Source organism: Sebastes umbrosus, chromosome 22, assembly GCF_015220745.1.
Source record: "Sebastes umbrosus isolate fSebUmb1 chromosome 22, fSebUmb1.pri, whole genome shotgun sequence".
NCBI classification, from domain to species: Eukaryota; Metazoa; Chordata; class Actinopteri; order Perciformes; family Sebastidae; genus Sebastes; species Sebastes umbrosus.
In genome coordinates this window covers 8,544,035-8,562,267 of record NC_051290.1, presented here as the reverse complement: position 1 = coordinate 8,562,267, position 18,233 = coordinate 8,544,035, and the positions used below count along the sequence as shown (strand labels likewise).

Sequence of the window (18,233 nt, the reverse complement as noted above, 5' to 3'; positions counted from 1 at the left end):
GTCAGATTAGCCCCCGGATCAAGAGGGTCACCAAAGTCATCAGGATTCATGCTCTGGGGAGCATCTTCGAAATTTCACAGCAATCTAGTAAACACTTACGAATGGTGACTAGCATCACAGAGGCCTGCTGCTAATGTGGCTAGAAAAATAATATTAATGTAAATTGTGAAAAATAATCTTTAATAGCGCAGCAGACTGTACTGGCTTGATTCAGGCAGTGCAGAAACCTTGTTTCACGATGACGGAGAAAAGAGAACCGAATGGTAACTGAATGACTATACTTTGTTTTAATGAATATAAAAAAAACATTTACACGATAGTGATAGTGAACCAGTGAAAACAGTAAGTCCACAAACATGTCGTCCTATTCCAGTGTCCCACCAACAATCATCTCCTCGATTAAATATCAATCTCTTGTAAACATCTGTAGGTTATTTCTCTACAAGCCATTATTGTATAGACACAGACACAGATTTTTCAAATAACTGCGTATAATTAAGAAAGTTGAAATAAAGAGAAAAAAAAAATAGTTTGTTTGGCAGAAACTGAACAAAAATAATGATCATTAGCAAGAACACCTTCTTTTTAATGAGGACCGTGTCCGGAATGAAAAGCAAAGAAATAGCAAACCAAAAGATGCTTTCGATTTTTTTTCTCCTAAGTCAAAATAAAAAATAAAAGTCTCACAAAAAGCAAAAGACTTGAGGAATATGGCGGCTTCAAGCTGATGATTCTTGCAGCAGCTGGACTCCCTACAGACTACAGAACGGTTATAGCCAGTGGGAACGGTCAGTGATGTAACAGCACAAGTTCAATCACAACTTGTCCTTGATTAATAATAAGCGCTGCTACTAATGGTGTTCGATTGTGCTCTTACAACATCACAAGTACTCTTTTCAACTACGGCTGATAGTCTCAACCCTCAGGCTGAAGACATCTTCCAGATGAGTGGACTGAAGACGGGTCACTACCTGGACCTGCGGTCTTTTCTGTTTTTGTCTAGGCTTTTGTCCATGGTCTTTTCGTTGTCCCCTCTGCATTTGGGGCAGTACCACTTGCCTTTGGGTTTGTAGGTCAGCCCCACACAGGAGAAGTGGAACCACTCGATGGGGCACTGGTCGTTGTCGCAGCCAATCATCTCACCGTATGACACCTGATCGCAGAGGCAGTAGGTGGGCTCGTTGGGGTCGATGGCGAAGTCGACCGGCGAGGCGTCTCGCTCCTGTTTGGCCTTGCGCTTTTTCTTCTTCGCAGACTTGGACTTCTTCTCCCGGGGCAGAGGGATGGACAGCTCCTCTACTGGGTCGTCCACCAGAGAGCCGTTGGCCGACGGGTGGCTGGAGTCGCGGCTCTCACTGTTGCGCTGGCGTCGCGGGCGGCGGGCCGAGCTGCGTTCAGGCGCTGGGGAGTCTTGGACGCTGGAGCGCCGCTCCGGAGGGAGCCGCTCGGCCTCGAGGGGCTCCTGGAAGCAAAGGGAGTGGGAGTCCATCTGGCGGGAGCGGTTCTCCACCAGCTCCGTCATCTGGGTCACCACATGGATCTTCTCGTCGCCCAGCTCCTGGCTGATGATGAGCGCTCTCTGCAGCTGGACCTGCAGCCGCTTTCTCTGAGCTGCATCCTGCTCACCTTTGTACTTCTCATACACTTCATCCACCTCCTTCAGCACCTCTGCAAAGTAGGACACAAAGACAATGATGTTTACTAATTAATGACACAGCAGATATATGTTAGGTAGGGAGGAGTCCATTGGTACCAACCATGTCATACTAGGTTGTTGCGAAGAGGTTAAATAACGCTCCAAACTTACGCTAAATGTTGGCGAGGAAAAACTGTCATGGTAATTTTCAAAGGGGTCCCTTGACCTCTGATCTCTAGATATGTGAATGAGAAAGTTTCCTCAACTGTTCTCAACATGGCGGCCGGGTCACAAACTTTCTCATTTCACAGCTAAACCAAGCCCCCAGGAAGTGCATCGGTCGACGATCCGGACTTTCGGAGTGGCCAAACGGTGGTACTGCAACTTCCGTGTAAGTCACGTGATGCCATTGGGCCAAAAAATACTTTTTCCCATAGACTTACATTGGGAAAGAGACGTCTCTAACTCAGCGGATTATTTTTCTGAGGTGAATAAACGTACGAACACTCCAATAGCCCTTATTTAAAAAATGTTGTTTTAAAAGTTGTAAAATGCACTAATAGCTGAATCCAGAGTTATTTCCCTTCCTCCGTTCATGTAATTGAGACCCAGACCGAGGCTGGAGCGCAAGCCGTGACGACGGTGTGACGTTGGGACCCTGTGACCCAGCGGACGCTACTGCGCATGTCCCAGTTGCCAAAGATCTGGGTACTTTTCCAGACGGAAGTCGAGCCATTTAGACTTCATGCGCCAATGAGCACCTCTCATAGGAATGACCGGGGCCCTGCCTCCAACGCTGTATCCAGTTATTTTAATACATCCATGAGCTAAACAGTACACTACAAGATGTTTCTGAAAAATATTTGAGGAGAGAAATAGGCAATACAGTAACAGAATATTGATTCATATTTGATCAGCGCTGCCTAGTTTGACCGTTTGATCGGAGTTGGCGAGTGATTGACAGCTGCTCAGAGACGGCAGACTCCAGCTCAGCTCTTACTGCTTGTTTTCCTCCGGTCTGTGAAATCTTGCAGATGCCATTAGGAGCACCGAAGGACATCGGAAGACACAGAGGCAAATTATTTTTTTTTGCAGATTACCTGTGTCATGCACTACTGTGAGGATATAGTGACCGTTTTATAAAAACTTCTTTTAAAAATCATATATATATATATATATATATATATATATATATATATATATATATATTTATATATTTATATATTTATATATTTATATATTTATATATTTCTACTCACTGCAGCTTTAAATCCTCAGAGGAGGAAGAAGGAGGGCTGTGATGTTCCTGCCTACAGGAAATTACGTCAGTCAGATGTTGAGAAGGGTTGCCTAGCTCTGCGACTCTTCAGTCGACGAAGCTCAGAGGAGCTGCAGACACTGATGTGTGATCTCTCGCTTTAAACCATCAAAACATAATGCATCCTTAATTCTATCAGTATATGTCATCACCTATCGATGGAACGGATAGGTGTCGGAGGCTGGCTGCTAACCCAGCATCAACATAAAGCATCAACGAAGATTGTTTTTACATTAAAAAAAAACAGCAGTGTATGTTTACACCTCAATGAACACAGTTTATTATCTTCTACACATCTTTATTATCCATTCGGCTTACATTAAACACACCAAGCAGCGATCAATTAAAATAAAAGCCCAAGTTTATGCAGTGTTTTGCCCGGTATTCGCACAATAATCCTCCGCGGAAACACCGCGGAGGGCGGTTGTGTGTGTTAAAAAAGTTGAGATTTTATTATTATATTGTGCTATTTTTTGGATTATATTAATGCCGAATTTACCATTAGACTCCAAGCATTAAATATATATCTCATAACATATCATAATACATGTTTACCTTTACCAAAGAGATAGAAATGCTATAATCTCGGATTTTTCTCATTGAGTTTGGTGTGCACACACAAAACAAAATGGGAACTCCACCATTTCAGCACACCCTGTTAGGACTCTGCAGTTATTGTTTTGCCAAAATTGTGCACACGTAAAAAACATATGAAGACAATACCTTGATACTTTGCATCGATTTCTCGCAGCACAGACACATTTCTTTGTATGTCCAAAGGCAGAGACTCCACACATTCCAGGTAATCCTCCACATAGTTCACCAGTTGTTGCGACTTGTCAGCATTTGGATGATAGTGTTGGCCTAACATCGTCTCTGCAGATGCATAGAGAGAGCACTGAAAGAATATGTATAAAAAAATATACTGTTAAAAAGCCCTAATGCTTGGCAGACTTTGCAGCTTGTGTAGGGCAGTCCCAGGCAGCAGTTCCACTTCAAACAAAACTCAAGCTACTGCGCATGCGTGAGTATTTTCCTTATATGGTGTTGTACAGTTTCCTGTCATGTGTCGTCACTGGAGGCGGGGCCCAACTGGGGTTGCAGTATTGTGATTGGTTGAGAGTGACCTCATTATCATAACAATTTTCCCGGGAAATTGAAAACACATAGCTGGCATAGTTTAGAGAGCAGGGGTCAGCAACCTTTACTATCAAAAGAGCCGTTTTAGGCAAAAAAAATCTGTCTGGAGCTACAAAACATTTGAGCATTGTGATGAAGGTAACACAGTTTATAATCTAAGTATATAGTATATAAGTATAATGCAGTAAGGGCCAAAGTGCAATGTACTACGGAGTATTAGGGCCACATTGAGGGAAAAAAACATCTGAGATTTCCAGAATAAAGTCATAATATTACGAGAAAAAAAGTTGTAATATTACGAGAGTGAAGTCATAACTTTATGAGAAAAAAAGTCGTAATATTATGAGAATACAGTCAGAACTTTACGAGGAAAAAAAGTTGTAATATTACGAGAATAAAGTCATAATTTAACGAGAAAAAAAGTCGTAATATTACGAGAATAAAGTCATAACTTTAGGAGAAAAAAAAGAAATGGTTTAGCCAAAAATGTATTTGACCCAGTGTTTTTGTTTCATATTAGAGCATTACAGCAGCAAGTCATTTTTTTTATCATGTTTGTGTTTCGTAGCCCATCAGAATTCAAAATATAAACCTGTTTTACTGCAATGTTTACATATTATTAATCCAACTTTTAACAGCAGAACATATGAACTTAGATTTATTGTTAGGAGCAATTATTGTTGTTATTGTTAGTTTGTTACTGCCATTTCTTGTAAATGTAAGTCAACTCTCATTGTCACACATTGTACATAGCACAGCACACAGTGAAATTTAGCATCTGCATTTAACGCATCTAATATACTAGATATTAGGAGCAGTGGGCAGCTACAGCACTTGGGGAGCAGTTGGTGGGTTGGTGCCTTGCTCAAAGGCACCTTGGCAATGCCTAGGAGGCAAACTGGCACCTCTCCACCTACCAGTCCATCCGTGCAGGTACTTGAACCGGCGACCCTCCGGTCCCCAAGCCGAGTCCCCACGGAGTGACAGACGGACTACATTTTGTACACAAATTGGGCCTCAACTAAAAGTAGTACAGTACTTGGTTCCCTTTAGAGTTTGCATCACATGTACAGTACATTCAACCTCAGTGGGAGTTGAGAGATGAGTTCGGTGACTTAGCACTAATTATTCATCAAATTCATTGAATACTTTGTTGGTGTTTTTTGTTTTACTTTGTCCTCAGACATTTTTTTTTGTAAGATTCGTTGTAACTTCAGATTTTGTGAACAGTCTGGAAAATGCAACTAAACAATGAGACAAAGGAAAGTGAGCAGGAACAGAGCTGACAGTGCATGTGTTACATTCAATGGCAGTCAGTAGCGTCTGATACACTCGGTCACAAGGGTGTGGTGAGGTCAGACCTGACTATGCCAATACGGCTGCATATGTTGGACACGCTCATAATCAACCAGTGTCACGGTGAACCACCTGCTTGTGTGTGCGTGTGTGTGTGTGTTTAGGAAACAACTTATTTCCTCTTTCTGTCACATGATAGCAGGAAATGTCCTCAGCGTTCTGTCTGTTGATGCTAACAGCAACACTTAGCCTCCTCATATTACTGCATTACATGTACCAGTTTACTGCCAGTACAACCAGTGCTTTCATTGTCCTTCTACTGCTACTACAGGTTCTACTAGTACTGCAACAACCTCTACTACTAAAACTACTATTACTATAACTGCCATGACTATAAATACTGCTTCTATAACTTCTACATTACAACTACTACTACTATTGTTACTACCACTCCTACTATTGCTACCACGTCTATACTACTATAATAATTACAACTAGTGGGAGTCGCCAAAATGTGGGACACCTAAGCTCCAGTTGTGGTGTCATATGGTCAAAATCACATGACTTCTCAAATGTCAAATCTTAGATTAGGGTGGTGAAATCCTCAAAGAGAAAGCACCCTTGTGTGACAACACCAAAGGTCAATGACACAATTAATGTTAAGGGTATATATTTCTTATAAATAAAACAATCCTGCCAGTTTCTTTTAATCAGAATATATTCATGATGTGTATTTTCATCAAAAAATATTATAATATGGTGTAAATATATTTGTTATTTCAATCAAATGTCCCATTGTAGTCAAATTTAAAGTGTTAATATGAAATATAAATCAACAAACACATTATATGCGAACACATTATTGTAGGTTAAAGTACCCAGCAGAACATAAAGTAATTGAAATTAGTTCCACCTTTACCAGCTGATCAAAGGTCACTGATTATTTGATTATATGATCTCGTAATAAAATATGATTCAACCAGGAATAAACTGGGACACATTTAGAATGTTTATGTTTAAAACCGTGTAATGGTCTAAATATTGTGTATTTGTGACATCACAAATGGACAGAAATCCTATAACGGCTTGTTTCAAACGCACAATTACTGAATACGGGCTGTGTGTATTTCTCCGTATATTGAGCGTTTTGATAGTTTAACAGTATATATATAGCACTTAAACCTGCTTTATAATAAAGAAGACCACAAAATCGTACTTTTTACAATATGGGACCTTTAATATTGCCGTTGTTTAGCAGCGGTGTTCAGCTTGAACGCCAAACATATAGTGTCTACACGACTTCCGGTGTTGTAAACACAAGCTCAGCAGTTTCCACTTTGTTGCTTCAGTTAAATGTTAGTTATGCTGGTAGATGGAACAGGAAAGAAACCACATGAATAAAGTAATGCAGCAGGTCTGGTGTGTGTTTGTGTGTGTTTGTGTGTGTGTGTGTGTGTGAGTTTGTGTGTCTAGTCAGTCTAGTTTAACACAGGGTAGTCTAGGTTCTAGGTTCTAGGTTTAAGGTTCTAGGTTTCATTTCATTCTGGTTGAAAACAACAATCGACCTTTCGCTCCATTTTTAGTCAGTTGCTTTCCTCCCTCCTGCCACATTACTTTCGTTTCCTGAGTAGAGCTATCAGCTGGCAAGTCTCCAATCAACACAAGCGCTTCCGGTTAGTGCTTTTCAAAATAAAATCACTAACGAGGACTCAACACCTTCTGTGGTGTTACACTGAAATCACAGAGTAGCCAGTGACATGAGGTCACCATCTCTGACAGCTATCGTCAGAAAATGTGATCCCTACTTTACCTAGCATATCTTTTGCTTTTCTTTTAGAGTTTTGTGAATATATCTTTAAAGGTCCCATATTATACAAATGTGAGATTTTCATGGTTTTTTTATTATAAAGCAGGTTTAAGTCCTATATAAATACTGTGAATGTATTGAAACACTCTATACACAGGGAAATACACACAGCCCCGTATTCAGAAACTCTGCATTTGAAACAAGCTGTCAGGATTTATGTCCTTTTGTGATGTCACAAATATACAATATGTAGACCCTTTACGCAGATTTAAACGTAAACATTCTAAATGTGTCCCAGTTTATTACTGGTTGCAGTGTATGTTAAATGTCATCAGCTGACAGGAAGTACACATGGACCCAAGCTGTTGCTTAGCAACGCAATTCTGTTGCAATTTTGTTGCAATTTTGTCGCAATTTCGTTGAAATTTTGTCGCAATTTCATTGAAATGCGCTAAAACGGAGCGTTTCAGACGGAGGGTAAATACAGGCATATTCAGGCCGACAGTATGAGGAAAATAAAGTTTTTTTTAACATTACAGCATGTAAACATGTTCTAGTAGAAACACAAAATACAAGTATGAACCTGAAAATGAGCATGATATGGGACCTTTAAAGCAAAAATATTAATATATATAAAAATATACAAATACATATACACATATATATATATATATATATATATACACATATACATACAGGCTAAATCAGGTACAGTCAATAGAAAGGAGAGCCAGCCAAATGGCCTGAAAAATATAGTATTCTTAATACATTTTGAATACATATATTTAATTAATTTCTGTGTCCTATATATACATATATATATACAAATTTTACAAATTAATTTCTGTGTCATATAGTATATATAGAGAGAGAAAAAAGGACACAGAATTAAATATATGTTTTCAAAATGTATTAAGAATACTATATTTTTCAGGCCATTTGGCTGGCTCCCCTTTCTATTGACTGTACATGATATAGCCTAGTGTTTTAGGCATGCTTTTACTTTTTAAAATCAACCATTTCCGGTGCTGCTGTGTGCCTCTGGCAGCTTGACTCAGCTGTTTGTTATATCAGTAGAGACGCAGCTCTGTTGTTGCACATTGATCTCATATCAACTAGTTTCAGTCAGTCAGTCAACACCTGCTGCCACCATGATGAAGAGAGCTGCTCTGGTCTTGTTTATTGCCTGCTGGGCTGTCTCAGGTAAGATACTTTCTGTTTACACAACTTTATTAAACTAAAAGTAAAGAGGTTTTCTTTTTTAGAAGTTTAGTGAAGGACTTATTCTGTAACAAAAAAATAGTGTTGCTCCAGTGCATTAATAATAAGTGTTTTATAATATTGTTTTTTGCTGATTGCATGCAGCCTTAATGTTGGAGTATTGTTTTATTATTATTATTGTTATTATAAGGTCCTCATGTTTTCTTTATTTGGTGGAGAAATGAGACATGTTTTTATGAGGCCTCACTGTGACTTCCTGGATTGTTTAGGGAACAGAAATTTCCGCAGTCTTTCGATAGTGTTGCAGGTCTGAGTCACATGTCTGCTGGCAGAACAGGGCTGGTTTTTTTTTGTTTTTTTGGGGGGACAGGATGACTCTGCAACTTAGACAAAACTATAAGCATTATGTATATATATAATGCATTATTTATTTATTATTATTATAGGATATAAACATTAAATTTAACTTTTTTTTAATTTATTTTTTGGGGTTGTACAATTAATTATTATAATAAAGTGCAATTAAGTCAATTTAATTACTCAAAAATATATATTAAATAATATGGTGTATGCTTGGAATCCCCGATCCATCTATCTGGCTCTAGCTGAGCAGTAATAAGTAGTATGAAAGTGGTAATCTAACACTTTTTGAAATCCAAACCATCTGTGTATAAAGTCTGGGCTCTGTTCTATCTGGACCATTTCAATAACTCACTGCCTGACCCTACAGATAAGCTGTGTGCTGAAAAGTCATCATTAAGTGTCATAAATGTGCGGACTGGTGTACTTGTATGTGGGTGATACCAGTTGACGTTATCAAATGTCAGTGTGCTGATTTTACTGTGTTTGTTCAAGGAAATAAACTGCTCACGGTACAAAGATCGTCAGTATTAGCCAACAAACATTAAAGCAGCACTGACCAGTATTTTTCATATTGAACAGTGGATTAAATAACTTTGTGTAATATGAAAAGGTTCTCTTGTTTTGACAAACCCTCAGATAATTATCATCTATACATGTACATGTCCAGGGGGGCGTTTTTTTAATTGCATTGGCTGCTGCTCCAAGCTTTCAAACCGGAACCAACATGGCGGCTCGTTTGGAAACTTCATTCTCTTATAATCGCAAAAATAGTTCACCGAAATGTGTTTATGAAAACATTTTATCTGAGAAAAATAAGCCATGCAGTCGCTGAATCTGTCTTTATTTTAGATCGACAAACGCTTCGTTTAAAAGTTTCTCAGGAGTTTCCAGAGGCGGCGAGTCGCATCGGACGCCTGTGTTGTTGCATAAAATAGCCTAGACCTCAACATTATGCAAAATGAAGAGCGGCCAACATGACGCCTCAGCTCTCAAATCGTTCCGCCAAGTTACCAGAATGCAAATTAGGCTATCGTCAGCTCCGTTTCAGCAGCAGACAGCTGTTTTCAATGGGTTTAATTAATCCACTATACACTACCGGCTCAGCACCAAACAGCAGAAAGTCAAAGTTAGTGACTTGCTAGTGAAAAACATCTAGCAGATAAAGAGGCAAGTATTTTTCTCTCAGGAGTTGGTGGAGACCAAAACAAAGCTAAAAGGAAAAGAAATTGGACTTACATTCATCAGGTGTCACGACTCCAAATAAGTGATAACGATGCCCTGAGCCTGCTACGTGTGTAAATAGAGCAATTGCTCGCTAACTCGTTAGCTATAACAACTTTATTAAAGCCAATAAGATGTTGGATGTGTTCCAAAGTGGTGTATGTGTGAAGTGTGAACATTGAAAATTGATTTGTTTCTCACACTCTGTCTTTTTGACTGAAGCACTGTCATTGGCTGAAGATGGAAAGGAGTCCATACCTTCTGCAACCGATTCCCCCGCGGAGGAGTTCGGCAATTCTACCACCACCACCACCACCACCACCGTGACGCCTATCACCACCAAGCCTACCACCACGCCTACCACCAAGCCTACCACCAAGCCTACCACCACCATTACCACCACGCCTACCACCAAGCCTACAACCACCATCACCACAAAGCCTACAACCACCATCACCACAAAGCCTACAACCACCATCACCACAAAGCCTACAACCACCATCACCACAAAGCCTACCACCACCATCACCACAAAGCCTACCACCACCAAGACAACCACCGCCACGACAACCATCCCAACTCCTCCTCAGCCCACTCCCGGTCCCACCAAAGATTCTGTAGGAAACTACACCCTGATGGCAGACAAAACAGTAATGTGCGTGATGGCTCAGATGGCTCTAAAGATCCGACTGGCAATACCAAAGGTACATTCCATCAGTCACATTAGACACAACAAGAGGTTCAGCAAAGTTCGTTCAAAGGCCTAGCTAATTTCTTTCTTGCACTTAGGGATCTATTAATTTACCATTTAGGAATTCATCAATGTGGACAGAACTTTCAGCACGAGACTCTGACTCAGCTTTCAGCAATGCAATTGTCAGCATCCTATTTTAAGGAATTGAGAAAATGATTTTATGGCAAGTTTTGATTTCCTCATTATGTTGCATTTGATTGACTGTGGAAGGTTAGATGTGTGTCATATGACAATTGCTAATTCTGCATGACAAGGTAAAATTGTTTCTCTACAGAAACACCGCTGGTTTCTTCTGGAGCATTCTGATACAACGTGGACATCCAATTGCTTGATGTCTCTCTGTTTATCTTTCAGGGCAGTGGAACCTTCGTTGTTCAGCCAAATATCACCAAAGTAGAAGGATCATGTAAGGGAACCAAGGCCAACCTCACCCTCGTCTTCAAAGAGGGCTTCATCACCTTCATGTTCAACCAGGTACTTTCAATGTCCTAGATTTATCACAAATATGGCAGTATACTGTTGAGAGCTGCCGATAGCCGGAGGCAATGAGGTCAGTGCCTTATCTTTGACCTGCTCACTCACACTGATTTGACATTTTACTAAAACTCTTGAGCAATTAAATAGTGTTACATTAACACAATTAACCCATTCAGTGTTTTTTTGATGAATGATAAATGGTTTGAACTGGTAACTTCATGCAGGAACTGGAATCAGATAAGAGTTGTTTGAAAAAGGGAAGTTTAGTTGACGAGCCTGTTCTAGGAGCATGTGACAGGGAGTGCCTGACACTGCTTCACTTCACAGCGCTCGTGTGATTCATTTAGGGATTTTTTTGAATGAAGAAAAATGCTGAAAAACCACCCATCACATTTTCTGAGGCCGAGGTGGCGTCTTCAGATATCTTGTTTTGTACAACTAACAATCCGAAACCCAACGAAATGCAGTCTACCATGTTATAACATATAATAAGTAAATAAAAAATAAACCGCCCTCCATCCGGCTGTCAGAAATCAACCCTGCTCTGCACAAACAATGCAGATGTATTTAAGAACCAGTTTAGAAAACAGATCCACCTGGAAACGATTTTCCTTTCGGTGTGTTAAATCTATTCACTTACATTACAAGTCACACTTACAGTCTGGAAAGATGAAAGTCTTTCAAAATGTAATTTATTGTGGCTACAGAAAAACACTCGTAAGTTGAAAAGCGTCAACTCAGTTCACCTGAAAATGACCTACTTCTTGGCTTTGTTAGCTACTTAACTAGGTAGCCAGATGTTAGTGAGCTGGCTTGTAACGTGAGTGGCATGTCATAAAAATAATTTGCATGGCAGGAACATACGACTGAAGTATGGTGTTTCCATAATTTCAAAGCAGTCTGGCAATTAAACAATATATCATTTGTTGCTCAGCAAACCTCAAAGTGTAGCAGTATACTGAAACAACTGCTTCCTCTCTGTTTGTGCTGTAAAATGAAGTCTTTGTGCTGTAAAACTGTCTCTGTTTGTGCGGTAAAACTTTCTGTTTGTGCTGTAAAACTATCTCTGTTTATGCCACCACATTCAACACACTGGCACCCGATATAAAGTGCTGCACAGAAGACAATAGAGCCTGCCAATATTCTCAATGAATCATCATGTTTGTTCATGGAAATTAAAAAGCAATCACATTTAATTACAGAAAGGATTTAAAATGATCCATGTTGGATAACAACTTTGCTAAAAACTTTTCTTTTCTTTCCTCAGAGCATTGCTGAAGATCGGGTCTTCGTTGATACTCTGTCTTTCTCCCTCTCCTACCCCTTAATCAAAGACGGTAAGCTGGGAATACTCACATTTTTACTCCACATATGATTTATTGCCATTTTACCGATTAACTTTAGACTAATTGGGTCACTGCATGTGCACTGATATTTCAGCTCCAGGTGGGGCTTGTGCAAGACTTATTTTTTAAATATTAACAAAGACAATAGCCACTCGAGAGCCAACAACTTCCTTGTTTGTGTGTGTTCAACGGCATAAACACAATCTGTGGAACAACAGTTAAGCATGTGATACTGGTCAACAGCCAACGTACTTTCAGTGCAATGCAGTCTAACAAGTTTGGTTCCATATCTGATCATCAGCATTTGTTTTTATGGGAATCGTCATTATGGCCTGAAAGCAACTGAGCATTTCTTTGTTTCATGTACTGTTGCAGCCAACATGCCGTACACTGCCAGCAACAAGTCATTGCATCTCTTCGAGGCAAAGGTCGCACACTCCTACTCCTGCAAGGCTGAATCAGTCTTCATGGGGAACGGACTGTACCTGGATGTCACTCAAGACAGGATGCAGGCCTTCAATCTGACCAAGAGCAACGACTTTGGAACTCGTAAGTGTCTTCATGAGGAAAAATGAGTTAGTCAATATATGGTCAATATTATAGTGGTCGACTGTGAAATGTCTTGCTGTTCGCATCTCAAAACAGTTTTGGTAGTAATTAGGTGTTTTCAAACATCAACATGAAATTTGGATTTATCTGATTTTTTTTTTTTTCTTTTTCACACTTCATGAGCACACAAATAGATATTGAAATTGTTTTAAATCATTTCATAATATTGTCGTAGACTTCCATACAGAGTAAAGAAACCGATACCCTAAACCTCTATGTGTGTGTTTTCCAGCTGACCCCTGTCCTGCTGATAAGCCTGACTACCGCGTTGCCATTGCGGTGGGAGTGACGTTGCTGGTGCTCATCATCATCGTGGTGGTGGCCTACCTGCTGGGCCGCAGGAAGAGGACCGGCGGCTACCAGTCTCTGTGAGGGAGGCCGGGCAGATTTCGATCAGAGGTCACTCAGAGGTCACTCCCGTTATAAACCAAAGTCTGTGAGGCTGTGAGCTTTCTCAGGGGCTAAAGGGCACTTCCACTAAAGAATATCGTGCCATTTTCCTGGTCTTTTACATCTTTGTTTACCGAACTCACTGTTATTTACAGTGTTTTAACTTGAGGTCCCAAGTATGGAGGCCGGAGATTGCCACCGGAATAATTGTAGACCTCAAAAGTGTTTTCATTATAGTCATGCTATTATAAATTTATGAATCAAATGAATAAATTCAAAGTAAAATAAAAAGTAAAAGTTGTTAATTAATCCCTCGATTCAGTGTTTAAATACTGAATTAATAATTGAATTTAACTTTTTTGCTATCCCATTTACATATTTGTTTAACTATCATATTCCATTTCACAATTCATTAGTTTCCTTATTAAAGATTTCGAGTTTGTTTGTTTAACAACTCATATGTCTTTAATTTAAAATGCTAAAGCAAACACACTGCTTAAACATCTTTAGATTGAATTAAAGCACTAAAAACAAATTAATGAATTGCTTAGATTAAATCACAAAATGAAACCTGTAAATGTTATAGCAGGAAACAAATGAATTGTGTCTTGGGAACTTTACAATTAATTTTGTAATTTAATTTTAAAAAATCAGTTATTAATTCATTATTTAAAGATAGAACAAGGACATTTAATCAATTCATAATAGCTTGTGTATTATTATTATTATTCCAGTGGCACACTTTAGACTCTATACATATGGGTTTTGAAAAGCCAATATAAAACAACATATTTTTTGATTTAACATGCCAATAACCAGTCTTTATATGTGAGCAGAGAATTACACAAAGTTGCAAGAGTTTGACCCTTGAATTGTATTCTCCTCAGGCTGGACATACTCTGAAATAGCATTTCTGTATTGGGACACTAACAACAATGATGCTAATAATAACTCATCTTTGCTGACATCTTCATTAATACTTATAACGCACCAAAATGTCTCGTTAGAACCAGTTATGGTTATTTCCTCCATAGACAGCCAAGTTAAAAAGACCAACATTGGCGCCTTTTATCAGTCTAACACCACATTATACTCTCACTGAGCATTGGAATCGGGAAGGTTTTATCTAAATTATATTCAGCTCGTCACTGCAAATATACGTTTAAGTTTAATTTTTCTTCATTGTTTTAGTATTATATGTAAATGTTTTGTTATTCCTTTGTTTTTAAGAATCAAATCGTGTGTCTTCAAGGGATTTAATTTAAAAAAAAAAAGGGAAGTTATCCAATCATTAATGTTTCATGTGATTATACTGACTGTGTTTGCATTATTGACAATAAGGGAAAATAAGAAGGATGTTTGTCAGGGGTTATTAAAAAAAACCTAGTCTACAATAATTGCACTGATTGCTGTCCCAACTTAATTGCCTTCGTCTTTTTCATACAATATGTAGCTGTGTTTTCATAGAAATTAAGGGTTGGACTGTGCACGTGGGTTAGTAATGAGTCTAGTTGGATCCTGATTAGATTTTGGAGGGGTTATACATTCATCACATCTCAGGAGTCCATATATCTCCTCTCTCGCCATGTCTAATTATTTGCTTTCTAGCTTGTTTCTAGTCTTGGTACACACTGGTATAGATCTTCTTGTCTAACTCTTGACAAGAAAGCAAATATGCATATTTCCCCATAATGTCGAACTGGTCCTTTTTAAATATGCAAACTGACAGATTGATTGTACATTACGCTGTTGAGAAAACAAGTCCCACCACAATATCCATTTATTAGCTGTTCTCGAGCTTCCGATCGCGTCACATGATCATCAGCCGATCTATGTTTGCCTGAAAAGCCAAAGTCTTAAAGGTCCCATATTGTAAAAAGTGAAATGTTCATGTCTTTTATATTATAAAGAAGGTTTAAGTGCTTTATAAACACTGTTAAACTATCAAAACGCTCAATATACGGAAAAATACACAGCAGCCCCGTATTCAGAAATTGTGCGTTTGAAACAAGCCGTTACAGGATTTCTGTCCATTTGTGATGTCACAAATATACAACATATGTATCATCACAAGGTTTTAAACGTAAACATTCTAAACGTGTCCCAGTTTATTTCCTGTTGCAGTGTATGTGAATAACATCAGCTGACAGGAAGTAAACATGGACCCAAACTGTTGCCTAGCAACGCAATTCCGTTGAAATTCCATTGATATGCACTAAAACGGAGCGTTTCAGACAGAGTGAAAATACAGGTATATTCAGGCAGACAGTATGAGAAAAATAAAGTTGTTTTTTTTAACATTACAGCATGTAAACGATGTTCTAGTAGAAACACAAAATACAAGTATGAACCTGAAAATGAGCATGATATGGGACCTTTAAAATGCAAACATCTGCAATTCCATGACAACTGAGCATCAGCTGATGAAAGATCATGTGATGTGATGATCAAAAGCTGCAGCTCCAGCTACTAAATAAACCTCATGGTGAGATTGTTTTCTCAACCGCTGTTTTCCAAGGTCAAGAAATTAACTTTTGAAGCTCAATTATCATGCTTCATTCAGGCGCCTATCGGAAATATAGCAGAATCCCCAAGTCCTATAGCTTCATGTTAAAGGGTCGGTTCACCTATATTATAACATATTTCCTCTAAGCCATGTAGATGGTTTCAGTTTGATGTGCTCAGGTTTTGATTTATATATTCGCTTCTAAAACTTCTGCCACCACTTTAATGCGACGAAAAATGACATCTGAGAACTGAATAGTGGCTTGTATTTCTAGAATCCATGTCACAGATGTAGCAGTTATTACACAGGGTGAACAAGAAGGATATTGTGTCTGGTAAAACAAGCTACTGGTGAGTTTTTCAAATGTCATTTTTCAATGTTGTGCAACCGCATTGTTTTGGGGTGGAAGCAGAAACCTCAGAGGCAGATATCTCAAAACCTCATTCACTATCTGTTTGATCAGATCCCTAAAGGCTAGACTTGCTCATGTTGACATAATGAATAATGGCATGGCAGGTGGAGCAGGACTCTGGATGTGAAGTCGGTGACTCCGGTCCATCTCTGTGTAAATGTCCCTCAGCGACTGTGGGCTTCTGCAGTTGTTGTAGAATAGGAAAAAAGTTCGACTTGACGAAGGATACGACGACCTGCTGCTCACAGCTGCAGTTCCAGATTTCATCCATGAGGTGATGCTCTGAAGTCAGGAAGTGAACAGAATAGAGGGACCCACTGTATATACAGTTATCTACAGTGTGTGAGCACATTTACCTGTTGTTGACTTCCTGTGCCAATAAAGACTGATATATTTCTAAGTGTGTGTGTGTAGTTATAATTCATTTTATAACTTTTTGCTGCTCACATTTCTAGAAGAGTATTTGTAAATTGTGCTATTGCTTCTTTACTTCTTTTTCACAATTGAATCTCACACATTACTCTATTTATCATGTTTTACTCAACAAGATTTATAATTTGTACTGAAAATGTAACGTCCCAGTATAAACACAACACCCAACTCAAAATGCACTAAAACGGAGCGTTTCAGACAGAGGGTAAATACAGGTATATTCAAGCAGACTGTATGAGGAAAATAAAGTTTTTTTTTAACATTAAAGCATGTAAACATGTTCTAGTAGAAACACAAAATACATGTATCAACCTGAAAATGAGCATGATATGGGACCTTTAAACCTGATTTATAATATAAAACACCTGAAAATCTCACTTTTTTACAATATGGGACCTTTAACATAAAGGTAATATGTGTATTATATTATTTTTATTTAATTACCATTTTTAATTATTTATTTAAAACACAAAGTATTTTATAATTATGTTTGAGGTAATATTAAATCATTTAATCAATGTAATTTTTAAACAACATTTCCCATAAGCCCATGTACTTCTCATTCATTTGTGACTGAATGTGAAACAGGATGAATACCAGCATTTAACAACAATCAACAAACAATCAACACCATCAAACAGTCTGTCAGTCTGTGATCCGGTAGAGTTCTTACCGGCTGCCTCTCCAGCTCTGTAGATGTCCATTCTGCACACAGTCTGAGCGCGGTGATAACTTCTCTGAACACTTTTTACTGTGACACTCACTGAGAGTGTTGCTTTTCTAATGCTCCAGGCGTAATTAGGTTAATTAGTTCCCTCTGGTTTACTTCTTGAGTACTCAGCTTTGCTAGTGGACTTATTAATTTACAGAGGGAACTCTCAAAACATTTCAAAAAGGATATCATTACAACGGAGTATTAGGGCCACATTGAGGGAAAAAAAAATCTGAGATTTCGAGAATAAAGTCAGAATATTACGAGAATAAAGTCGTAATTTTACGAGAATAAAGGTCGTAATTTTACGAGAAAAAAAGTAGTAATATCCCGAGAATAAAGTTGTAATTTTACGAGAAAAAAGTTTTAATATTACGAGAATAAAGTCATAACTTTACGAGAAAAAAGAAAATAACACGTAAAATTACTACTTTATAATATTATGATTTTATTCTCTTAATATTATGACTTTATTCTCGAAATCTCAGATTTATTTATTTTTCCTCAATGTGACCCTAATACTCCGTCGTACCATAGACCTACAACAATGACAAATAAATATGAAAATGTAAACAAAAAAACAGTTATTCATT

At 38.5% G+C, this 18,233-nt stretch overlaps 2 protein-coding genes across 6 annotated transcripts; one reads left to right on the top strand and one right to left on the bottom strand.

Moving 5' to 3' along the window:
- Nucleotides 1–264: 264 nt before the first annotated feature.
- Nucleotides 265–17,747, bottom strand: ing2 (inhibitor of growth family, member 2). Its single transcript, XM_037758135.1, has 3 exons — nt 17,602–17,747; nt 3,678–3,830; nt 265–1,668 (listed from the first exon to the last, which is right to left on the bottom strand). The coding sequence occupies exons 1-3, from the start codon at nt 17,630–17,632 to the stop codon at nt 968–970; spliced, it is 885 nt and encodes a 294-aa protein (XP_037614063.1). The 5' UTR covers nt 17,633–17,747; the 3' UTR covers nt 265–967.
- Nucleotides 8,245–14,984, top strand: si:ch211-212k18.7 (macrosialin). Of its 5 annotated transcripts, none has more exons than XM_037758134.1 (7): nt 8,245–8,400; nt 10,225–10,328; nt 10,536–10,706; nt 11,111–11,230; nt 12,501–12,570; nt 12,955–13,128; nt 13,421–14,984. In XM_037758134.1, exons 1-7 carry the CDS (start codon nt 8,349–8,351, stop codon nt 13,558–13,560), a joined length of 831 nt encoding a protein of 276 aa, XP_037614062.1. In that variant the 5' UTR covers nt 8,245–8,348; the 3' UTR covers nt 13,561–14,984. The 5 variants fall into 5 exon arrangements, with proteins under 5 accessions (XP_037614062.1, XP_037614061.1, XP_037614060.1 ...); XM_037758133.1 differs by having other exon boundaries at nt 10,225–10,360; nt 10,538–10,706; XM_037758132.1 differs by having other exon boundaries at nt 10,225–10,384; nt 10,538–10,706.
- Nucleotides 17,748–18,233: the final 486 nt, after the last annotated feature.